Source organism: Clarias gariepinus, chromosome 4, assembly GCF_024256425.1.
Source record: "Clarias gariepinus isolate MV-2021 ecotype Netherlands chromosome 4, CGAR_prim_01v2, whole genome shotgun sequence".
Taxonomy (NCBI): Eukaryota; Metazoa; Chordata; class Actinopteri; order Siluriformes; family Clariidae; genus Clarias; species Clarias gariepinus.
In genome coordinates this window covers 24,749,002-24,772,741 of record NC_071103.1, presented here as the reverse complement: position 1 = coordinate 24,772,741, position 23,740 = coordinate 24,749,002, and the positions used below count along the sequence as shown (strand labels likewise).

Sequence of the window (23,740 nt, the reverse complement as noted above, 5' to 3'; positions counted from 1 at the left end):
TTTGTCATTTTCTTTTTTCTCATTCCCAGCACTTCCTGTTTTCTCATTTGCCATATTATAGCGTCTATGAGAAAATAAAAACGGTGTAGGTTACAAACACTTCAGGCAAAAAATGTAGAAAGAGTATCTATAATATACTCCCGCTGAAGTGCGCTGTGCTGTGGCCCTGGGAAAAACAGAAGAAGATAGCCTTCTTCCTAGTAGTCACGAGCTGGGGTAAATTGAAAAATTTGACCTTCTTTGGATTTCAAATATTCTTATAAAACCTCAGCTTGCTTCTGTGTGTCTGAGTAGGCAAGAAGAATGTTTTCTTAGAACTTATTATTGCTATTGTATACACACTTCCCATGGTAAATATGAAATAACCTTGGGTAACTACCGTCTGTTTATGCACTAACAAACTGTTCATTTTCATGCAATTCTAATAATAATCAATATGTGCTCAAGTGGAAATTTGAGAGATAATTCAAAACTCAAGCTCCATCATTTTAAAGGATGCACAGGATGAAGCAAACATGCTGACGTTCATCTACACTTTCATCTTTAAAAAAAAAAAAATCAATGTGAAGAGAGCTGAACACATTTTACTATCTTGGCTGTGCAACATCTTATATCAAGCACTCTGAAATTGTAAAGTCATGTTTGCATAGTTCTTTCTATTGCAGAGACATAATAGAACTACAGTACTAATGAAAGATAATGTCTTTTTTTATATGAGAATTGTTAAATGCAAGAAGTTTCCTAAAGAACCTTAACGAACCTGTTTTAACACCATATTGACATTTGCATGAGCATGAGTATGTGCGTAGCGCGTTTATAGGTTGAGACTCACCCGTGAAACATTTGTAACCCGGAACAGCCGTGTGATTATATCTTCATCAGCAGACATGGAGAGAAACTCCACCTGCATGGGGCCATACTGCTGGAGACCAGGTTCAGGCCAATACTGCACACAAGGCTAGAAAAGAAGAAGACAAGGAAATAAAAAAAAAAAAAAAAACATAAATGAGGATACAAAACAAATTTGAAATAAGTATCTGGAATTTATTTGTAGAGAGGAATTAGGAGTCATATCTCCAGGTTATGGAGCAAACAGAAAAAGAAAAACAGCAACACACACAAGAAGAAATTTCAAAAGCATCAGGACAGTAAATAGTACAATAAGTAGTTGAAACAGTGTTCAAATGCCTTCAGGGATTGCAGCCTAATGAGACACAGTGAATGAGACAGACAGAGAGAGAAAGAAAGGAGGGGGAGACAGGTCGTAATGAGATGACAGTGTAGAAAGAGATAATAAATGGATTACTGTCTTCAGAGACTGAGCAGTATTAAAGTTGTGACACTGGCAACCAAAGAGGCATCTATTAATACAGAGGGACTTGAGAGAGAGAGAGAGAGAGAGAGAGAGAGAGAGGGAGGATTGAAGGGAGAATGATACAGAGGGCAAGGAATGGAGCGAGGGTGAAAATTAGCCCAAAAAATGAAGAAAACGTGTGACTTGAAGGCAAAAAAACAATGAGAGAGAGAGAGAGAGAGAGGAATAAAGAAAGTAAGAACAGCTACAGTATAAGCTGTAATCCACTGAAGTGTAAAATGAAGTAAAGGGGAGACTGAATGACAAAAAGCAAATGGCTCAGTGAGAACACACACCAAGACTAGAGGACAATGGAGCAAGTGAGCATTCTAAGACTTTAGCAATTAGAGCAAACATAGCAAAGCTCCATCTGGAGCAGGAGGAAAAAATCCCTAAAAACATTTCACTTAGATGAGAGCATAAGGTCTCGAACACTCCGGCAACTGGCTGCAAAAGCACAATAAGACCTTCTGATGACACACTGACACAGCAGAGTTTACCTGACGTGCTAAACATGGACTAACACAAAACAGGTGAACATAATTGGGGGCAAGGCAGTGAGAGAACACGGGTGGAAATAGGACTATAACAGAAAGCAAAACAAACATTAGCGCATGTTGGAGATCACCATATGAACTGTGAAAAAAGGGGAAACTACTGTATTGACTAACAACAAAAGCAGCAACAAAAACAATCACTACTATAATATTTATCCATGTCATATAACATCTGTCATACAAGAAAAAGTTAAAAGTGCTTTAAAAAACAATTATACAAAACAGTTAAACAATCCATTGTCTATACCACCTACCTTTGGGGACTCAGGGCACAAAGTGGGGTTACACCTTAGATGTAGATGATACCTTAGATAGGGTGTCTTAGAGCACCAGCCCACATTAACCCTCCTAGTCATTCACTATAGGTAAACTGGAATTACCAATCAGCCTACATCACATGTCTTTGGGCTATTTGAGGAATCCCATCAAGCGTGGGGAGATCATGCAAACTCCCTGCACTCAGTCTCAGCATACTTTAAGCCTCTTTGCATGATGCCTAACACTTCTGCATTGCTTGGTATTGCCATGTTGGAAAAACTTACCCAGGCTGAGTTTGACTGGTTGAGTTGGTTGAGCATGATGATGGAGGTGCATCCATAGTCAAACACCAACCTCCAAAAGTCAGTGGTTGTGCCAGGTAGAGGATGAGGTGTCACTATGAAGGCTGCCGGCCGATGGAAGCTGTCAGTGAGAGCAGCGTTGATGTAGTTGTTACTCTCGCCCTCTGTAGTAACCAGGAAAGCGAGAGCGCGGTCTGGAGGCAAAACATCCATGCTGCGATTCTTCTCACGGTTCCGTGGTAACAGTGCGATGCTGCACTCCTCCACATCCAGGTGAGGTGTCACAGAGTTCAGCGTCTGAATGGGGACACACATGCAGTAAGCACTCACATCAACTGCACAGGCTCAGTATATTGTACCCTCTGACAAGCTCTGCTGGGTACAAAATCACTTCATTATTTTCTAAATGACTGTGTTCATCTTTGACTGACAGGTTTGTAAATTTGTGTTATTTAAACCAAGTATTTTTTTTAGATGACTCAGTATCAGAAATAAATGATTAGCATGTCTGAAAGAGGAACAAATTGTAGTGATAATAAAATATGAAGAGGGATAATAAAGATGCGGAAGGCACAGGTTCGATTCCCTGCTAATGCCCAAACCCCAGCCACTGGACGCCATGCCAGTACCCAAGCCAGATAAAATGGGAGGGGTTGCATCAGGAAGGGCATCCGGTGTAAAACCTGTGCCAAGCTTGTGTGCAGACCGGATGGTCTGCTGTGGCGACCCCTCGCTGGGAGCAGCCTAAAGACAGCAACAGCAATAAAGATGGATGCACAATCACATTGGTAATCAAACAGACTAGACAAAAAGACAATGAGGGTGGAGAAGGAAAAGAAAATGAAAAAAAATTAAAAAGAAAAGCAGCAATACAGAGGGGATGAGAGCAGCTCATTGCCATTGGGGCGATTAGGTTGATTTACACTTCACACAAGCCGCATCGTGCATCTGGCCTCTGCAGATGGGGCTTCACGCTAACTACAGCTTTCTGATTTGACTTTAAAAAGCATTTCACTTCATTCGTAAACAGAGCAGCTGAAATTATTGAACAAAAACTGGAAATCAGGCCAGCTTCATAAATAATTAATAGGAACGTTATGATTTCATCAGAAAAAGCATCACTAAAACGGGAACATTGCTTACCTAGGGTCTGTGTGCAAATTCCTGCCTGCTGTTTACGTGGAGAAAGCAATACTAAACTCTTCAATGAATATCGTAAATACAGAAGAAAAAAAACAATACCCATAGAAAATCTATACAATTAAATAAATTTGCCACCTGCATTTCAAATCATGAGTGCAGAATTAGAGTAATACAAAAGATGCCAGTTTGAGTGCCAGAGAGACAGCTTTACTGCATCAAAGCAGAAACAACACCCTGCCATCAAACAGCAGTCAGCCTTTTCTATTCCAACATGTTCCTGTGCCTGGTCCCTCCATTACAGCCAGGAAGCACACAGTGATAATTGCGTTATAATTCATATGGTGTATAATAAAGTAAAATGCACTTCAAGAGTTAAATGGAGAAAAGAGAGAAGAGTTCATTTTGAGATTTCTGCCTTGAAAGAAGTGATAAAATGTAAGCACTTGCTTTATCAGCTGAAGTTAAAATTGGTCATGCATTATAATCTGAGAAATATCTCACAATCTTTAGTGTAATTAAGCAACCATCAAAAATCATAAGCCTGAAATCGTTCACTCTTCCGAGGCATGTGAGCACACATTCACATAAACATAAACATTACTAAAAAACATTCCTTACTGTTTTTAGAAAAAGGACCATGAGTAATCGGTTAATTCAAACTGACAAACTAGTAATTGGAGGCTCAGCTTATTTCACTATCACACATCATCATCTCAATCCCAAGAAAGCTCATAAAATATCTACAGTCGATTTTAAATGTGCAATTTGCAATCTAGTCTGTTGCTCATCATTAAGACTAATACGTGCCATTGCCAGTATATCTGGCAACAATAAGACTTAAAGCTGCAATAAATCTGAGACAGAAAACCAACTGTTTTCAAAATCAACTGTTTGACTGTGCAGTCAGGAATGTTTTACCAATCGTTTTTCCACAGCATTCCTCTCAGTGCCGTACGTCCTCATCTTTACAGACATTTGAGGACTGCATACAACACTGACCACCAACTTTTTCCTTGCATTAAAATGACATTAATAATGGTTTTATAATGATTTCTTTATCCAAATCACAATCTACATTCTGCAGTTTATTAGCTGACTTTCTCCATTTTACCATTACAGTTTGAGTCTTTTTTCCAGAGAACAAGGAAAATGTCTGAAATAGTCTTAATGATGTTCATATTACAAATTATAAGTACAAAAAAAACTGATTTATGTGTTTGGACTGTAGTCACATTATTTTATACAGTATTTGTTGTCATAGTAACAGTGCAGGCGCATATGAATAGTGTAGGGGAAATGCATACATTATAAGTTGATGAAATTTATCATTAGAAGTACAGCATTAAATTGTTTTATGCCACTGCAACCTAAATATGTATCAAAATATGATTTAAATCAAATTTGAAACCAGACATAAATGTGCTTCAGATCTGATTTGGGACCCAGAATTCATGTCTGTCTGTCTGTCTGTCTATGCGTGTGTGTGTGTCAGTGTTTGTCTATGCTTATGTTACTGAAAGCTAAAAGCATGAGACATTATTAGGCAGTACAGAAGCAAGATCCTGAAACGTGTTTGGCTGAATTTCTCACTTTATTTATATTCACAAAAATATTATATAAATACTCATCTGCAGACTGCAGGCTTGAGCTTGAGCTCTGGCTCAGATGTGATTGCAAAGTGCATGGACCATTTTTACAAATATTGGTGAATCATTATGAATGAGTTCTTGGCTCAAACCTCTGAATAATAATGTCCTAGCAAATCAGACACCATGTACACTTTACAAAAGCCTGGACCTTGAGAGATTACTATTTCACACTCCAATGCAAATAAAAACACAGCCCACTAGTCTAAAATAAATATGCAATAGCATGCATTATTAATGAAGCAAATAGCTGTCCTATTATCTCTTTACATATGCACTTGTTGCAGGGTACATTGACACTAAAGTACAAACAGCATTACTGTTTATATACTGTGAAAGAAAACATTGGAAGAGGGGAGATTTAAAGGATAAAATGTCATAAAATAGTGAAAATAATTTGTCATTGTGTATAGTTTTAGTTCCACTAAATATCTAAATTATTAGCCAAATATTCTAATAATTACCTAACTGTGGGTTCCTTATTTACATTTAAGCCCAGTTTCCACTTGGTTCCTACTTGGTAATGATTTTTGCTGTAAATCGCAATGGAATATTTTAAAAATAGGACTGTGCCGTGGCTTTGATTATTTAATTAGTTATGGTGCGGCAATAAATTGCAGAGGCAGCGCTAGGGTGGAGCAATCTCAAAGGAGAGGAAAGGCCACAGATACTGTATCAAAGATTGCTTACAGATAGCTGTACAGTGTGCAACAACCGTTTTCAGATCCCTGCAGAGAGACCTGTGATAACCAACAAACCGCCATATATACAGTATATATATATATATATATATATATATACACACACTGTATTTGTTAGAGACAGAAAACCAACTACAAACTGCAACAACAAACTGACATACAGTTTGTAGTTGGTTTTCTGTCTTAGATTTATTGCAGCTTTAAGTCTTATTGTTGCCAGATATACTGGCAATGACACGTATTAGTCTTAATGATGAGCAACAGACTAGATTGCAAATTGCAGATCTAAAATCGACTTTAGATATTTTATGATCTTTCTTGGGATTTAGATGATGATGTGTGATAGTGGCACTAACTGAAATAAACCGAGCCTTAAAACAACTAGTTTGTCAGTTGCCTGTTTGTTGGTTATCACAGGTCTCTATGTAAGGATCTGAAAACATACATACACACACACACATATACACACACTTCAGGAAAAGAAAAATAATATGATGTATATTAATAATAAGTATTGCCATAATGTTATCATATATACCAATAAATAATGTCTAGCATTAAATAGTATAAACAGGAACATAGGCAAATCAGAAACATGGCCATGGAATTAGAAGGTGTGTCCAAACTTTTGAGCCAGCAAAACATGGTAAATGCCATTTTCAGACTACTACTCATTGTGGCAAATTATTTTCCTCTGTCAAACAAGGTTGTCTATAACAAAACATTTTCTTTGAAAAATGCTGTGTGCTTTTTTTTTTTAGAGGTGTTGATTAATATTTTAATGGCCAATCCATGACGCATAGCACCAGCATTTAAGAGCAAGAATTGACAAGTCATGAAAACCTAATCATATTGCTTCTTTCTGTCACAAGATCAGTAAAGTAAACCTTCCGACTGTAAAAAATGGCAGCTGCCACAAATAAACTTAATGCATCTAATGTATTTTTAAAGAATGTTGAAGCCAAGAAAAAGGCCATGACTCCAGCAGTAATAAATGACAGGTGTACATCACTCATTGCTCAATGTCCACAATAGATACTGTAAAATAAGACATTATGTGATTTGGGTGCCGTTTGTTGTGTACATTATGGAAATGTTAAATACTTATAAAGCTACTGTAGTGACACTCCCTGTTAAACTATGATGGTACTATAGGACTACCAAGAATTCATTATGTATTTTGCAGACACACACGTGTTAGGAGTCTCTTCAAAAACATAGCCTGTTCCCATGTTATCTCTGTGGGACAGGAAATAAGAATTCCACTTACTTAAAACAAAACTGGACAAGATTAGTACACCATTTACATTTGGGCATTTGGCAGACGCTCTTATCCAGAGCGACTTACAATTTTATCTCATTATACATCTGAGCAATTGAGGGTTAAGGGCCTTGCTCAAGGGCCCAACAGTGGCAACTTGGTGGTTGTGGGGTTTGAACCTGGGATCTTACGAACCGTAGTCCAATGCCTTAACCACTGAGCTACTTTAAGAGTTATACTTTAAGAGTTTATACTTTAAGAGTTAATGGAAGGTCTGTAGTCTTTGTTTGAAGACTTAACATGTGGCATGTAAAAGTGAAAGTGTAAACATAAATTTAAATTCTTTGGACACCTCTTGGGGCCGTCCTCAAGGAATAACTGGCTGGGTAATTCATCATCTTTTGGATGTCCTTGCTGCATTTGGCTTAGCCGACATTTATGAAAAGATGCAGTAGTTAAGGCTCCAAGCAGTGATTTGCACTTATTTGATTAATCTTACGTTGATTGTAATTGATCGATGAATATAAGCATACAGGCTACTGTCTGAATATATTGCACATTAACAATGTCAAATCCATTTAAAAGTTGCATTTATAAAATAGTATATGATATTAATGATCATTCCCATACATTTAGCATAAATGCTGTACTATGTTATTTTATGGCACAAACAGATACTTAGATGAATAGATTTTAATGAATAAATAAATCTGTTGTTTATTTATTCATTTATTTTGATCAGTAAAGTTCTGTATAAAATAATCCAGCATTAACATTATGTATTAATATAATGATTTTCTATAACTATAGCTTAAAATTCAATAGAAAACCAGAATATTACCTGAAACCTGTGTGCTATAAAGTCAACCTCAGTTTGAGCAACTCAAACTGTGTTTAAGAATACAAAAAGTAAAATGCTGACCTGGAACTCTTCACGGAGCTGTGAGGAGTTGCTCTGGGAGTCAACCCTTAGTAACTCCTTATATGTGAGTGCAAACTCGTTCACCGGAATAGCTGTTTCTCCACACAGGCATGCTTCCAGGATGGCATCATGAATAAATATATACTGTTCCTGTAAACAGTCAAATGAGAGAGAGGGAAAAGAAAGAGATAAGGAATAGTGGGTATAAGGACACTGTACAGAGCAGAACTAAAACAAGAGAAATATCCTCATAAAAGTAAAAAATGCTGTTTGACAGAATGTATCCTAAATGAATTTGATATACTGTAAATAAAACATTTTCTAGGAACCTTTTTTTGTATCTTAACTCTGTGTGTGTGTGTGTGTTTGTGTGTGTGTGTGTGTGTGTGTGTGTGTGTGTGTGTCACCTCTGTTTGGATCATGTTGATGCGGCGAGAACAGAGAGTTTTCACACAGTTGTAGATGTCCACCACTCCCTCACACTCTGCCATGTCTAACATGACATCCAGCACAATGTAGCAGCCTGTCCTACCGGCCCCCATACTGCAACACACATACATATACTTTTGAAAATTAGCTATATTTTTTATTGTATGTTGCTGTCAATTAACCAGATTCCAAAATGGCACTTGAGTTACAGAAGGTTCTCTCCATCTACTGAAATGGATTTGAAACAGATCGAGCATATGTTTGCGTACCTGCAGTGGACCACCACAGGGCCAGCATCAGGTGGTGTCGAGGTTTTGACACGGCGGATGAAGGCCAGCAAGCCCGTGGCATGGTATGGAACTCCGTGTTCTGGCCATGACATGAAGTGAAACTGCTGCACCTCATGCTTGGCAGAGTAACCCCTCTGAAAAACACAAGGCACAAAGTCAATATTTATACTGGAAATTTCTCGAATTAGATTTTCTGAGCTCTATTAGTTCAGATCCCTTCAGATTAAAAAAAAATGACCTAGTCATCTTATATATCTCAGCATATATCTCTGGTTTAAATGTAATTCATGTATTTGTGGGTGTGGCAAGTACAGCATTGCTCTTAAAATCCCAACCAATTGAAATAAACAGAAGGGCTTTAAAGCAGTAATACCATCTTTATGCACACACATTCAGTTACTTTGACTGACAGAAAGACTCAGTGTGCGCTCCTAAAGTCCACATCAAAGTCATTTGTAAGCTCTGTACCTACACAGAGCAGCATACGGAAGGTGGCGAGTCAGAGAAGATGGAGATTTGCTAAACCTAGTTAATTCCCCTATATTCACTTCTATCCTGCACTCAATCCTGCCCTAGGTGCAGGTACATAAAGCCTGCATTGGTGTCTGAACACTTTAATACATGTTTAATGTGAAACAGGGTGTGTTTTCTGTGTTGCCAAAAAGTAGAAAGATACAAAGACAAACTAATTCAACATCACCACAGGGAAATTCATCAAGACTTATTTCTATACAGCCAAAAAGACACTGTTGTTGACCTGCACAAGTCAGCTCATGGATACAAAAACACATAGAGTACTGCTTCTCGGTTCCTTTTCTGTTTCCTTACCTGAAACTTCCCCACCATCATAAGTGACTTATGATGAACCGCCTCCTCTAGGGCGACTTACAATTCTGGCAAAGTCTTGCTTTTCTATTAATCAATAAAATGGTGCCTAAACAAATTGTCAAATTGGGGACATTATTTTATAACCAAACCCTGACTGATTTTCTAGCTCCTCTTCATAATGCTGTTCGTTCTGTAATAAAATAATATGCCTTCCACAAACAGGTTGATTTATACATCGTGATTATGGCAAACTATTTGTACTCAGATAGCAACTGATGACACCAGGACTAATTCACAGGCTTTATGGCAATAAGGTGAACACTTATGCTATCAATTTGAAGTAACTTTTTTTTTTTTTTTGTAAATATTTTGGCAAAGAATAATACTTTACTTTCTTTAAAATTATGGATAAGCATGGTGATGGGTGTTTGAATATTTATGCAAATCACTGTAGATTTTTATAAATAAATGTTTGTATTCACACTCACACTTTTGCTAAAATCTGCCATGAAATATATTGGCTGGTCATTGATGCATGCATGTTGTTTTGCTCCAGGGGTTTTTATGAAGTTTGATGGCAGCATGAATTGTGCTAAGTACCACAGGATTTCTGCCCAAAATCTGTTACCTCTGACAAATTTGTACTTGGACATTGATGGATATTTCAGCGCAGAAATAAATTGCTTTAGAAACACAAAATCAATTTACTGCAATGGTCGTCCCAGTCTGCATTTACAGCCCACTGAAAACCAGTGAGCAGAATCAAACAGCAGCTTCGTGTCTGCATAGAGGAATGGTCCCTTACCCCATGTGTCCTAGAAATGGTTAAATTTAATGTATTATTTGTTAAACATATATTTTACTTCATGCATTGATTTTGATCATTTTTAAACGTGTGCCAAAATAAAAGCTGACTGCAAATCAATAATACGAATCCTATACAATGTAACATAAAATTCAATATTTAGACAAACCCAGATATTCATGCAGACATTGTTTATAAATTAATGAACACAATAATTTATAAACAAATAAATTATAAATATAAAATGCATGGACAAAAATGGTGTGTTTTCTCTTTATATAATGTTGGCTTTTATGGTTGTACTCCTTGGTGTGACTTTTTTAGACACTTAGTAGATGTGGAAAATACGATTCTGCTTAAAAAAAACCCGACATTATGGCAAATGAATTTGCCTCATTTCTTTTCTCTTAAAATGATGCATTTAATTAGCCTCTCCTGAATTACTAGTTTGGTCTAGGGAAAATTTTACCTATTAATGCAGAACTAAGGTCATGCCAGTCTCTTCATTTGGGCGAACAAATTCTTTAGGAAAGACTAAAAAGGAAACGCTAGAAAACATGCAATAAGCATAGAAGCATTAGGACTTAAATGCAAAAGGATAAAATACAAGGCACTGCCTGCTGAGATGTTAAGCTGTGGGCTCTTTTGCAAGCCAGTGTAATTGATTTGCAGTAATACAGGAGTAAGTCTGGCCTGGCAAGGAGAAAGACCTCTTTGGATTTCACTGTATACAGTAATATTTTAAATGTTGGAAGCTTGCCCTATATAAAGAAAAAAAGGTAAAAGTTTTGATATATTGTAAGTAAAAGCATAAATAAGACAACTATTTCTACGATGATATAAATATTATGACCTCATTAATTTCTGTTCTATTAGTTCTGTATAGTTCTATGAATTCATAAGTTTATTACTTAACTTTAATCAGCTTGATTCTATGTCAGTATTCTTTAAATACCTTCAGCACAGTTTAAAGCCAATGTTCCCTGGTAAAGTCCTGAAGAATTATCATTAGAACATTATTTAATCCAGCCACATAAATAAATCCGAGGACACGTGCTATGGCTTTATTCCAGGAGCTTACACTAGGATCAACATGTCCTTTAACTGGCTCCATCTTTATTCCATAAAGCATTCTGCATGTAAGCGCATATGAGTGAAATCCTGCACTAGTTTCAGCATCACTGTGCCTCAGGGCTGTTTTCTTTGTACAAACTGGAACTTTGTTATCTCGCTAACAAAGTACACATAATATCCTAATACATCACATTCTGCACTGACAATATAATATCCTGCGAAAAACAAATTTGCGGTTTTCCTAACAATATACCCTGGGGTGTGTTTAATTTTATAGAACCTGTAGAGGAAAAAGGACATTAATATGATACCAAACTGACTATCAAAGGAGCTAAATATATAAATAAAAAATAAAATAAAAAAACTGCACTTTTAAAAGCATCAGATGGATGGTAGGTGTCAGTGTGCTGAATATAAAATCATGGGCACACAGATAATGAATAAAAAACTTTTTGCCAAACTGTTCATTTTTATGCATATTTTAAAAGACACAATATTATATATTTTTTGCCCCAAGCATATGTACAAGATGTATTCAGAGCCTCAGCACTCCACCAATCAATAAATCTGCTGAATTGACCAGTAGTGCTGCACTTCCCACATGAGTAGTTTGCTGTAATGGCTGTTTTAGTATTTACTATACCAGGGAGTGTTAGCTCATGGACAACCTGAACCATAATTCACCACTGATATACACACACGACTGATCACACTGGGAATGATAAGTCTGAAAAGGATCATTATGTAGAGGGTTATATCAGGAACAGCTCTCCAGTCCTTCACACTGAACAAAAGTATCCGGACATCTGACAAACCCAATAGGGATATGCAATACTGTTGCCACAAAATTGGAAGTAGACAATTCTCTGGAATGCAGTGACATTAAGATTTTACCTTTACTGGAACTAAAGAGGCCAAACAAAACATGTTAACTACCTTTGTGTACAAAGTAAAGAGGTGAGGAAGACCTGGAGTGGCATAAAGGCTCACCAAAAACGTTTTGCACACCAGGCCTTCTCACCGCACATCTGTACCCAAACAGTGCTCATGTGGCTAAATAAACACATTTTAGTTTTAGTTCAGATTTAAACATCTAAAAAAAAAAAAAAAGAATCCTCTTTGTGAATTTCAAATCAGAATTAAGCTTTTTATATGATGCAACTTATTAAATCGTATTAGATGGGGAATTTCATCTGGAGCACCCACTGGTTTCTGGATTATTAATGATTTAACACGAATTGGCACGAAAAGTCTCTTATTAAACACTTTTTTTTTGCAACAAAAGACAATATTTGATTCCTATTTCTCTTTATACTCTATACACAGTGCTATTAAACCTGACCACCCTATTTAGCAGCTTGTTTATATTTTTTTTATTATTACTGCTTATATATATATATATATATATATATATATATATATATATATATATACAGTATATATATATATATATATATATATATATATATATATATATATATATATATTACAGTATCATCTCTCCCAGTCTCATTCATGTGTGTACTGTAATCTGTAGTCCAACTGCAAGTAGCTTAAAGTCGAAATTGTCATACTCACCCTCTCTAAGGAGAAGGTGCGTACTGCATATTCAGCCAGAGTTTCTGTCTTCAGCAGGCTAATTTTGATGTCTCCATACATCTCTGTGTCATCAGGCCAGTACTTATAGCACTTAACCTGCTCACACACACAAACACATCAAACACATTTTAGATGGACTCGAAGCCACCTTGAAAAAACAGATTTATTTTAAGAATGACAATGTATTCGGAACCAAAATAGACACAATCACTGAACATTTGTCACTTCTGAAATATTGCCATAACATAATCATTTTCTTCGAAATGAGAAAATAAAAGGCTTATAGTTTTAAAACAGCACAATCTAATCATTATGGCCTTCTGGTCATAAAACCTGGAAACATCTAAAAACCTGAATCACTCACTTCAAGGCTTATTCTACCCCAACATGGTCATGACAGTATAATAAGCATCACCGCCAAGACAGAGCTTCAGGCATCATTCCTTGCCTGGGTGTAACAGGTTTTATCTTATACTACAAAAGCCATTTGGCATAACAGGATACCAATTTCAGAATAACACAAGGCTAGTCATTTAAGAAACTTCTGCCAGCAGTGATTTGCAACCTAAAAGAAGTGATCTGTGTGAGCTGCAGCAAATGGAAGAGCATTATGCCTGAAATCCTCAGATGGCCCAACCTTGATTCAGAGCGAAGGGAACAAAACAATAACATCAAATGCACTAGATGAGAGCAAACATGAGCACAGAGATGATAAGGTTGGCATTATAGCTGAACATTAGGGCTATTGTCTTTCTGCAAAACCCTGAACAATGCTGTAATTTTAAACAATCACACACGCACACACGAGCACACACACACACACTGTATCCATGCACACTTTAGGCTACCTACTGAAGAATTATTACTATTACAGGGGCTGGGAATATTTTTAGCTTGCAGAGCCAAAAAAAAATTTTATTAATTAAAAAAAAACAAATATGGGAAGAAGATAAGATTTTACTTTGAAATGCATTGGGTTTCCTATACTTTTTAAACAAAAATTTATTTTTCATGTGAGACATATGTAAAGCTATGGATAAGATAATAAGATAATTTCCTAACCAAACATACAGTACCAAAACCATTGTTTCAGGCTGTTTACACTGAACATTTTTCCCCGTTGGTAATCCTGTCTCCTACTCTAATATTGGACGATGTAAAGAGACAGGTCTACGCCACACATTCCTTTCCCCTGGTGCTATTATGTTTGCAAAGAAAGAAAAAAAAAGAAAACCTTGACTAGTGCAAGAGCCAGCACAGGCATTTCCCATCAAGTTCTCCAGAGACATCTTTACCTGAATTTTGAACCATTTCCAGTTAGAAAATGTAAATGACTCACACATACATTATGAAGCCTTGCAGTTTGCGCTGGCGTATTTATAAAGTCTGAGTCATGGTTAGATTGGATTGTCATTCTGTGGATGACCCAACCTTATTTCCCTTGTTTCTGTGCTTTTTCTGGCCCCTTTTGCTTTGATGTTATTTAATTTTCATTTTTAAATTGCCTGCTATTTTAAGCTTTTCTGGTGCCAAACTTAATTGTTTTTAAGGTTGAAAATTGACCATTACTCAGATTCAGTGAGCTCGTACACATGGGCATATTATAGTATATAATTTTTATTTCTGCTTATTTATTTATCTGTTAATTTATTTGTATTAGTATGAAAATTCAAGAAGGTGCCATAACATACCCTGCCCACCTCCACGAGTTTGGTAATCATAACGATGCTGAAGCAGTTCTCCTGCCACACCATCCTCCAGAAATCGTACACTGTCTCCTGCTTGGGTCCTGCACACACACACACACACACACACACACACATACAAAATCTGTGGCAATCAGTGCTCTAGACAGCGAGCTTCATTTTTAAAGTGTCATTGTGTGTTATGAGGCAATTCTGTAATCCAGCACTTCACATGGAGTAATTCAATAGCAGCCCATTTTGCTGACAGAAGAACAGTTTAGAACATCAGCAAAGGATGCGGCTGGCTACGAGAGAAAGCACATTTCCCTTACCGAGTGAGTTGGGTGAGTGAGCCTGGAAATTCAATAGGGGAAGACACATATGCCACATGCAGACAATGATTTATTTAGTGCAGTTGGAAATGTAAGGAGGGGTAGAGCAGAGGAGGACCTTGAGTGACTTTGATCAAGGGGTTATGAGAGACCTCATCCACTGGAGTGGCTGGAGCACACCAGAGTGACACTCTTCTCTCGCGCTCTCTCTCTCTACCACTCTGAATATTCTCTCTCTCTCACACACACACACACACATATTTACAGCCATGCAAGCACACCCACAGAGTCTAGGCCCTTGTCCAGGGGCTCACAGGTGTTGTGCGAGATGTGGTGTGAGATGGTGAAGGACTCGGGGATGGAAGCAGCAGGTAGTGATACCTTGCTCTGCAGGCCCGTCTCCCTTCCCATTGCCCTACATAACATTTACAGCTATAATTACCACAGCTCAGCAGCCATTAGCTTCAGTCAGAATGTGTATCATCCCACACACTCACTCACTCAGTCAGAGCTTGAGAAAGACTTACTTTTACGCATGGGGTTTGGATGGGTGTTACACAGCATACTAATTCACAAGAACACACATACAGTACAGACACGGACACACTGAAAGCTCATTCCAGGGCCAGATACTCACCCTGTGTGGCGATAAAGTGGTTGGATCGATGGTAGCCCTGAAACAGAAACAAGGAGACATGCTGAGATGGCCATCTGTATCTTAGCCAAAGCCAAATGAGCACCTTAGTCTTACACTGTAACATCTACTTTTCTCTCTCTTTTCCTGTCTCTTTTCTTCATTGTTCAAACGTTAATCAATCAATGTCGTAAGCAGACTTAAAGAACTGTCCACTCTAATGTACAACATAATGTTTCAGTGGCTTGTGTGTGACGTGTCCAGTCAAATCCGATTCTACTGTATTGCTTCTTAAATGAGTCTCGAAATGCGTAGATACATCTACAATGCTCTCAAAACACTCAGAAAGAGAATTTTCATTCTCACTCACTCACTCATCTTCTATACCGCTTTATTCTGTATTCAGGGCCGCGGGGAACTGGAGCCTATCTTAGAAGACTTAGGGCACGAGGCAGGGTACAGCCTGGACAGGGTGCCAATCCATCACAGGGCACACACACATATATACACTCACACACACATTTACACACTATGGGCAATTAGGGAACGCCAATTAGCCTAATCTGCAGATCTTTGGACTGTGAGAGGAAACCGGAGTACCCGGAGGAAACCCACAAAGCACAGGGAGAACATGCAACCTCCATGCACACAGAGACGGGAATCGAGTCTGGCCGGGAATCGAACCCAAACCCTGGAGGTGCAAGCTGACAGTGCTAACCACTACACCACCGTGCCACCCCCAACACTTTTAAATATCTTCAAAACCACAGATTAAATCTATTTACACTCATATAACAGCTCAGATAACTGCTCCTGTATGTTTAGTAGAGATAAAGACTTGGGTATTTTTCTCATTTTTTTTTTCACATTCGCCACAACCATTTCATATGAGCCACCATTCCAGTTGCCTAAATCTTTTTCCTCATGAAATTGGTTGCCTGGTGCTCTGAACCATGGTGCAGACCACATCTGGTGTTAAAGCTATCTGTTCTTGGTGCTGCTTAATAAGTACCAGCACTACTGTAGTACCGGCACTGGTTTTGTCATGGCAGGATGTTGCTGTTTTATGGTCAGTGGAGGAAAATGAAAGCATCACTGATGTGTAAAACCAAGCTTTTAAGGAATGGAGTGCAGTGATTACTTTACTTTTGTCATGTGAGTGTTTGCACTGACAGTATTGTGAAAAATGGTCTTACATGAAAACAGATTAGGCACTATTTCTTCATGAAGGCATGAGAGCTGTTCTTCATTTGTTTGCTGGGCCAAAGGAAAAAATATGAACCTATTGCCTACCATTTTGCACACATGCATGCACAAACATGAAATATGGGAATATACAATCGATCCCTGGTTTGAAAGAAACCCGTTTGTGTAAAAGCAGACCTGAGACTTAAAGCTCCTCCCCAAAACAAGCCCAGCATGTTTTATGGGTGTGGACTAAACTGGCCGTGTGTGAGAACAATGTACAGTACTGTGCACTGAAAAATCAAGCAGTTTGTCACAAGCAGTCTTTGGTTACAAAGCTAATTGGAAATGTTGTGAATTTGATTTGTGAATGTTTTCATTAAACTGACAATTATACAATAACAGAGACCCAACTGTCATTGTTGATGTTCGGTTTTCAGAAATGAACCATTAGCAAACAAATTCAGAACAGGAGATGGAACAGAACAGGAAAGTCCTTTTAATAACCCCACATGCTCAGTTCCTTGGCATAGATCAGGTTTGTTGACCTTGAAGAGAGCGGTAAGGGCATACGATACAATCCTATAATGAATGTCTATCACGTGGGTTTTTTACCCAGCAGTACAGTAAGTAATGAGGGCGTACAATACTCTAAATTTACAACTAGTGTAGGTAAAGAAAGAGAGATGCCACTTTAGCAAAAACAGGTTTCGTGGTCTCTATGTAATACTGTATAGAAACTTTAACAGTAAAAAGATTTTGCCACACTGCCGTGGCATTGATACTGACTGCTGTATTTTAGTTTAGTGTCCTGAATCTGGCAATGTCAGTGAAACTAAAAGACTACCACTTGTTCTTTTTTATAGATGTTCTTTACATGTATGGACAGAATAGACAAATTGAGTATAAATCATGTCTAGCCCCAGTATAATAAAATAATAATAAATATTGTAATCTTAAACACCGGTCTTAAATGATTTGCCATAAGTAATAATTACTGTGGACTCTTAAAAAAGTTCCGAAATAAAATCTTTTATTAAGGACACCATAAATGTATGTTTTGCAGTTAAGGCTAGTACTGTGTATAGATTTAACGCTTCAAAAACGACTCTTAATAGGATCTGAGAGCAAACTAAAGTAATGGTTCATAAAGAATTAGGGGTTCCTACTTTAATATAAATTGTGCACCACTTTGATGGTCTGTGATAATAATAGTGATTAAACATGAAACTTATTCGGAATTTAGGAATTCTGATTTATGTACCCAGTTAAAATGCTGTAAAGAGAGCGTGTAAGAAAGAAAAGTTTCAGTAGGACAGTGAGATCAGATAGTGAAAAGCTTAGGTGAAGAACAGGTCCAGGTCTTTTAGAGGTGGTTATAAGAGTGGAAAGACAGAGAGCATGGATGTTCACAGGGATGTTTTATGTGATTAATTGGCGTCAACTGTTAATGGAGGCATTCCACCTTGAAACACAAAACAGGGTAAAGTGAGAGTGTGTGGGGGGAGAATGGAAAGGGAGGAAAGGGAGCAAAGGGAGGAAGAGAGAAGAAAGAGCAGCAAGGTACTTACTTCCCTGTTTATCCGAATCTACAGGGTCCAAACTCGTAGAGGTGGGGAGAAGGGGTAGAAAAAGAGAAGACAGAGACTAGTTAATGAGAAGCTGAAAGAGCTGTGTGAAGAGGACGACTGACAGATTACACAAAGGAAGTGGAAAACTGAGAGAGGCACAAATGGGAAGAGACAACAAGAAAATAAGAGAGAGAGAGACAAGGAGAATGTGTCAACATTCAACATTAGAAATGGATGCATAACCTTGTATGAGTGTGTGAATGACAATACGGTTGGTATGTGTTTAATGTGTGCGTTAATAAAAAACTTAAAATACCATATAAAATGCTGCCTCACACTAAAAGCAAATATTTTTAAGCTTTAAAGCAGAATAAAAAGAAAAACTCCAAGTTATGGTTCTAAAATTGTCCATTTTTTAGCTACAAAATGATAATCTTATAACTTGGGGAATTACTCGCTCTAAAAACACTAGTAACAAAAAAAAGCCCTGAAATACGCTGCGTGTAGACTTAACAAAACCTACTGTAGACCTGTGTGCCCTGTGCTTTAATAGCTACCATCATCATGATGGGGTTTAAACAAAAGGGCCTTAACTCACCTTAACACACTCCTCTAAAGCCTTTTCAATTGAATGAAAACAAACTAATAAAAAACACAGCAAAAAAACTCAAACATCAGTACATTCTGTCAGCTCCAGCATTTTCTCTGCACCCATAATGATTCTCAGCTTTGGATAATGATCAGGCATATGGGTTCACTAATTTAGGCTCCAATTTTTTTTTTTTTTTTGCTTTTTGTGTTTGTTAATTTATTAATATTATTATTCCTATTCTTCTTCTTCTTATTATTATTAATAATAATAATAATAATAATAATAATAATAATAATAATAATAATAATAATAATAATAATTTCAATTATTAAATAGTCATTATTCTATCCATCTTGTTTTTGATGGATTTTGATGGGCTGTGTCTATTTCTAATTTAACATATTGTTGCATAATTACCTTGAGCAGTACGTGATTAAGTGAGCACTGTGATGTTGTGTAAGTCTGCAACTAAAATTCCCCAGGGGTTAAGAGATACAAAAACGATTAGAGATAAAAATTATACTGAATGGTTTATGTAAGCACTTGTTTTAGGCCAAAAAAACATCACTGATTACTTTTCTATAACAGCATGTTCTAAAGTGTTTTTTTTTTTTTACTTTAACCACAGCAGGAAATGATGTGTCCTTCCAAAAATGTCATTCATCTTCCTCACAGCTTTACCATATGTTTTATTCGTTTAATAAAAAGATGGTTTTCGATCCATCATCTATACTGGTTATTCTGTATAGTGTATTATCCTGTGTATTCCTCTGGAGCCTATAACTGAAAACTCGGGGTATGCACCACGGGGTGATCTCTGGGTGGAGTGTTTGCCTATCACAGGACACAAGCACACACACACACACACACACACACACACAAACACAAGCACACACACACACACACACACACACACACACACACACCAAATCATGCATTGTGGGCAATCAGCCAGGAATCAGTCTACAACTCATGTCTTTGGAATATGGGAGGAAATCAAAGTTCCCGGAGAAAACCCACCCAGCACAGGGCTAACCACTAAGCCTGGGTTTTTACTCATTTAACATTGCGCATTCACCAGCTGTTACTCTGAAACTTATTACAAAGAGTCATGCTGTTATAGAAAAATAATCCTCTGACCTGTCAAAATAATATTCTTTTAACACTAGCAGAAATAGTAATAAAGCGAGCAAAAGACATTTAAGATGTACAGTATAACACCCAATATAATTTTTTGATTCACAGGCTTCTTACTTTTAAAATAATAATGCGTTGAAGAAAATGTCTCTTTAAAAAGCATGTAAACACATAGGTGTCAACAAATAGCCCAAACAACATATCTGACCATGATCTTCCCCAAAGGAGATTTGCTAGAACCACAATCAATGTTACAGTGGATGTATGAAGCTAGGCAGCAAACCACCTAAGGCTTAAGCTTATATCTTTCTCTCGAGAGAGACACAGCAGTTCAGATCTCGGTCAGGAAATGTCTAAAATAACTTACATCGGAGCAGGGAGAGAGAATAGGACAGCTGATAGAGATATTGAATGTACTCAAGGGGAGGTAGATAAGAACAAAAACACTGAAATTGTTTCTGAAAAGAGGCATAACTGAGGACTCACATCAATGTAATTGGCATTGATGTAGTCAGAGTTCGGATCCCCAAGGAGTGGGTGCAGCTTCACACGGTGACGGTCATCTAAAATGTGCACATGAACAACACACACACACACACACACACACACAAATTAAATATACAAACATTTCACAATAATACATCTCTTGCAAGCAACATGAGATTTTAATTGAAAGCATCTGAAACATAAATCATTAATAATTAGTTGCTACAAATGTTTCTGAATAAAACCGAAATTACAACATTCATTTTTCCTAACAATTATTGTATGCTGGTTAGAAAATGCTAAAAGAAAAAAAAAAAAAACGTGTCTTACAATCCATTAGAGTATCATGTCTTCCCTTTGTTTTATCCTTCTTCTTAGTGACGTCCCAGCCTTCAAAAAAACTCTGTGGTGGTAGAAAAAAGTAGAATAGAATCTTAAATTTACAATGTAAAGAACCCCTAATACGCTTTAACAAACATTTCCTAGTACACTGTGGTACAAGTAAACAATTAAAATGACAAAGTGGAGGTAAAGTGATGAGTGGAGGCAAGGTAGTGTCAAAACAGTGTCACAGTTTCCTCATCCCAATCCTGATCCTTATCACATTTTGAAAACAATTTGGATTATTATATATAATATAATATTAGCATATTCAGCACTACTGTGAAAGACACAACAGCAACAGTACAGCACAAATAATAGAACCTTGACCATGTTACATTTAAAACTTAAACACTGATACTATTAGGGTAAGATGGGGCTTTGTTGATGCCACCATGACACATATAAATGTATATGTAAAAATTATGATCTGTTTAATTAAGGTTTGACTTTTTGTTTTTAGTCAGTCACAGTCTAACTAAAATGCACTTTGACAAAACAGTTGCATTTAAATAAGCAAATATGTAAGAGCCTTGGATTGATTAGATAATTACTGCTGGCATTTATATGTTTTACCCTAACTGATGTAATGAACATCTTCTCATTTCTTAATAAAAACCATGTAGAAAAAAGGTGTCCCATAGTCATGAAGAATGGTCTTGTTTTAACTTAAAGGCCTGCATCAAGCAAAGAAAACTACTTTTTGGTGAGACTAATCAGGGAAAAAAGTTTTCATTTTCTAGGGAGAATAAAGTTTGCATTTTGGAGCAATGGCAAAGGGTCATGTGGTCTGATGAGTCCAGATTGACCCTATTCCACATCCATGTGCACATTAGGAGAAGAAGGGAAGCGCATGAATGACTTTAACCCCATTAAAAGTCTATACTGGAGAAGACTTTATGAAATGGTTTGTCTCTCCTGTCTCCTGTCATTAATACAAAATCCATGCAACTCGAGACAGAAAAAAATATTTTGACGTTGCATAAGGCTGTTGAAATGCCACAACAAAAGCAGGCTATAATCAAAGCTAAAGGTGATTCAACAAAATATTAGGCGGAGTGCCCTTTTTGGCCTGCTTTTGAAAAAAAGGTTTAAAAATTAGTGTCGTCTACTAAAAATTTTTTTTTTAAAAAGAAAAAAAGCCTGAAAGAATTTCATTTCTTGGTTTGCCAAGGGAGACCAAGAGAGGAAAAAAAGAATACAATCTATAATGTCATAAATCACATTTTCCTCTTCATCCCCGTCAGCACCTCCTGTGTTGCCATGGCAATGCTCTAAAATAAATGCTCATTAGCCATAGTCCCCCTGCGAACAACCCAGCATGCTCCATCCTTCATAGTGGTCTTCAAAAATACCAAAGGCAAAGTGGAGAATTTGTAGCCTGAGAAATCACTAGCTGTCATTCAGTGAGAGGCAGAATCGACTTTAAAAAGTTTTTTTTTCCCTACCACCCCACTCTCTCTCTCTCTCTCATGCACTTGTTCACTCACTTTCTCCCCATAAATCACCAGCAATTTTTAAAACACCCTGACATGTAACAAAGACTAGGATTACACACTGCTACCTTGTCTTTACAGCTAGTGCTGCACTCATAACTTGGTTCCTTGGTGCTACTAAGCACACAAACCTGCCACATGCCAAGACATTACAGATTACTTGCACTGAATAAATAAAACACAAGAAGAAAAGATCATGGAGAGCAAACAACAGGCTTTATGGTACATTATAGCACCTGACAGACCTGTGCGGGAGCTGTTTTGACCCTAGATGTCCAAAAGTAAAAGTGAAATATTTTAGAATTTATTATTTGTATCCTCCAGCTGCAATGGGCTACAGACACAGATCCCAAGAGAACCAGGCATCGGTGGTCTGTCGCGCTTTGGAATTTGGAAATCTGCTGACCAACCTGAGCAAATAATAAGCATTTTGGGTCTAGAATTCAGTTCCTTCTGTCAGCAACTGGATTTTACATACAAAAATGGCTCTCATGAATTCTATTAATTTTTTCCTTAGATCTCTAGAAGTTTGTATGGCATTTTAAAAATTTTCTTACTTAAAAGAAGCAATAAGCTATTCACATTAAAGATTTAATTCAATATGGGCAATAGTTTCCTCATAACAGCATATAAAATCAATCATCAGGAAGTGCAATTCGGTGAAGAAAGTGTTCAATAGACCTTATTGGATGTTTCTGAGATTCGATCATGTGTCTATGGCTTCATATTTCATGACTTACAGTAAACCTTTATGTAAGATGTAAGGTGATCCTATTCGGGTCAGCCTGAAAGCAGTTTCAATTTCCTTTAGACATTTTATTTAGATTGCAAAAACACTTAAAAACTGAGATTCATTGGTTGTACAAGTTGAAGTATTGATTGATTGATTGATTGATTGATTGGTTGATTGATTGATTGATTGATTGATTAAAACGTTTTCACCCGAGGCTTGAATGATGAAGAAGTCATCAACTTGTCAAGTCAATAGGGTCACCCCAATGACTTCACTCATTAACAAGGTTTAATAGAGAGTAGTTGAAGACTTGGCCTTGCAGCCAGTCAGGAAGCAGAG

The 23,740-nt window shown here is 37.2% G+C and overlaps 1 protein-coding gene across 7 annotated transcripts in view; it reads right to left on the bottom strand.

Moving 5' to 3' along the window:
- The window catches only part of ptprub (protein tyrosine phosphatase receptor type Ub), a 229,887-nt gene that overhangs the window by 8,168 nt on the left and 197,979 nt on the right, over positions 1-23,740 (bottom strand). For 4 of the 7 annotated variants that reach the window (XM_053493940.1, XM_053493943.1, XM_053493944.1 and 1 more), the window contains 11 exons: positions 21,122-21,194; positions 20,792-20,868; positions 18,577-18,594; positions 15,824-15,860; positions 14,861-14,958; positions 13,149-13,265; positions 8,843-8,997; positions 8,552-8,687; positions 8,145-8,294; positions 2,454-2,768; positions 833-958 (listed from right to left, as the gene is read on the bottom strand). In XM_053493940.1, the coding sequence (XP_053349915.1) occupies positions 833-958; positions 2,454-2,768; positions 8,145-8,294; positions 8,552-8,687; positions 8,843-8,997; positions 13,149-13,265; positions 14,861-14,958; positions 15,824-15,860; positions 18,577-18,594; positions 20,792-20,868; positions 21,122-21,194 (1,302 nt within the window). The remainder of the gene's footprint in view (positions 1-832; positions 959-2,453; positions 2,769-8,144; positions 8,295-8,551; positions 8,688-8,842; positions 8,998-13,148; positions 13,266-14,860; positions 14,959-15,823; positions 15,861-18,576; positions 18,595-20,791; positions 20,869-21,121; positions 21,195-23,740) is intronic. The other 3 variants (XM_053493942.1, XM_053493946.1, XM_053493947.1) reach the window with 1 other exon arrangement.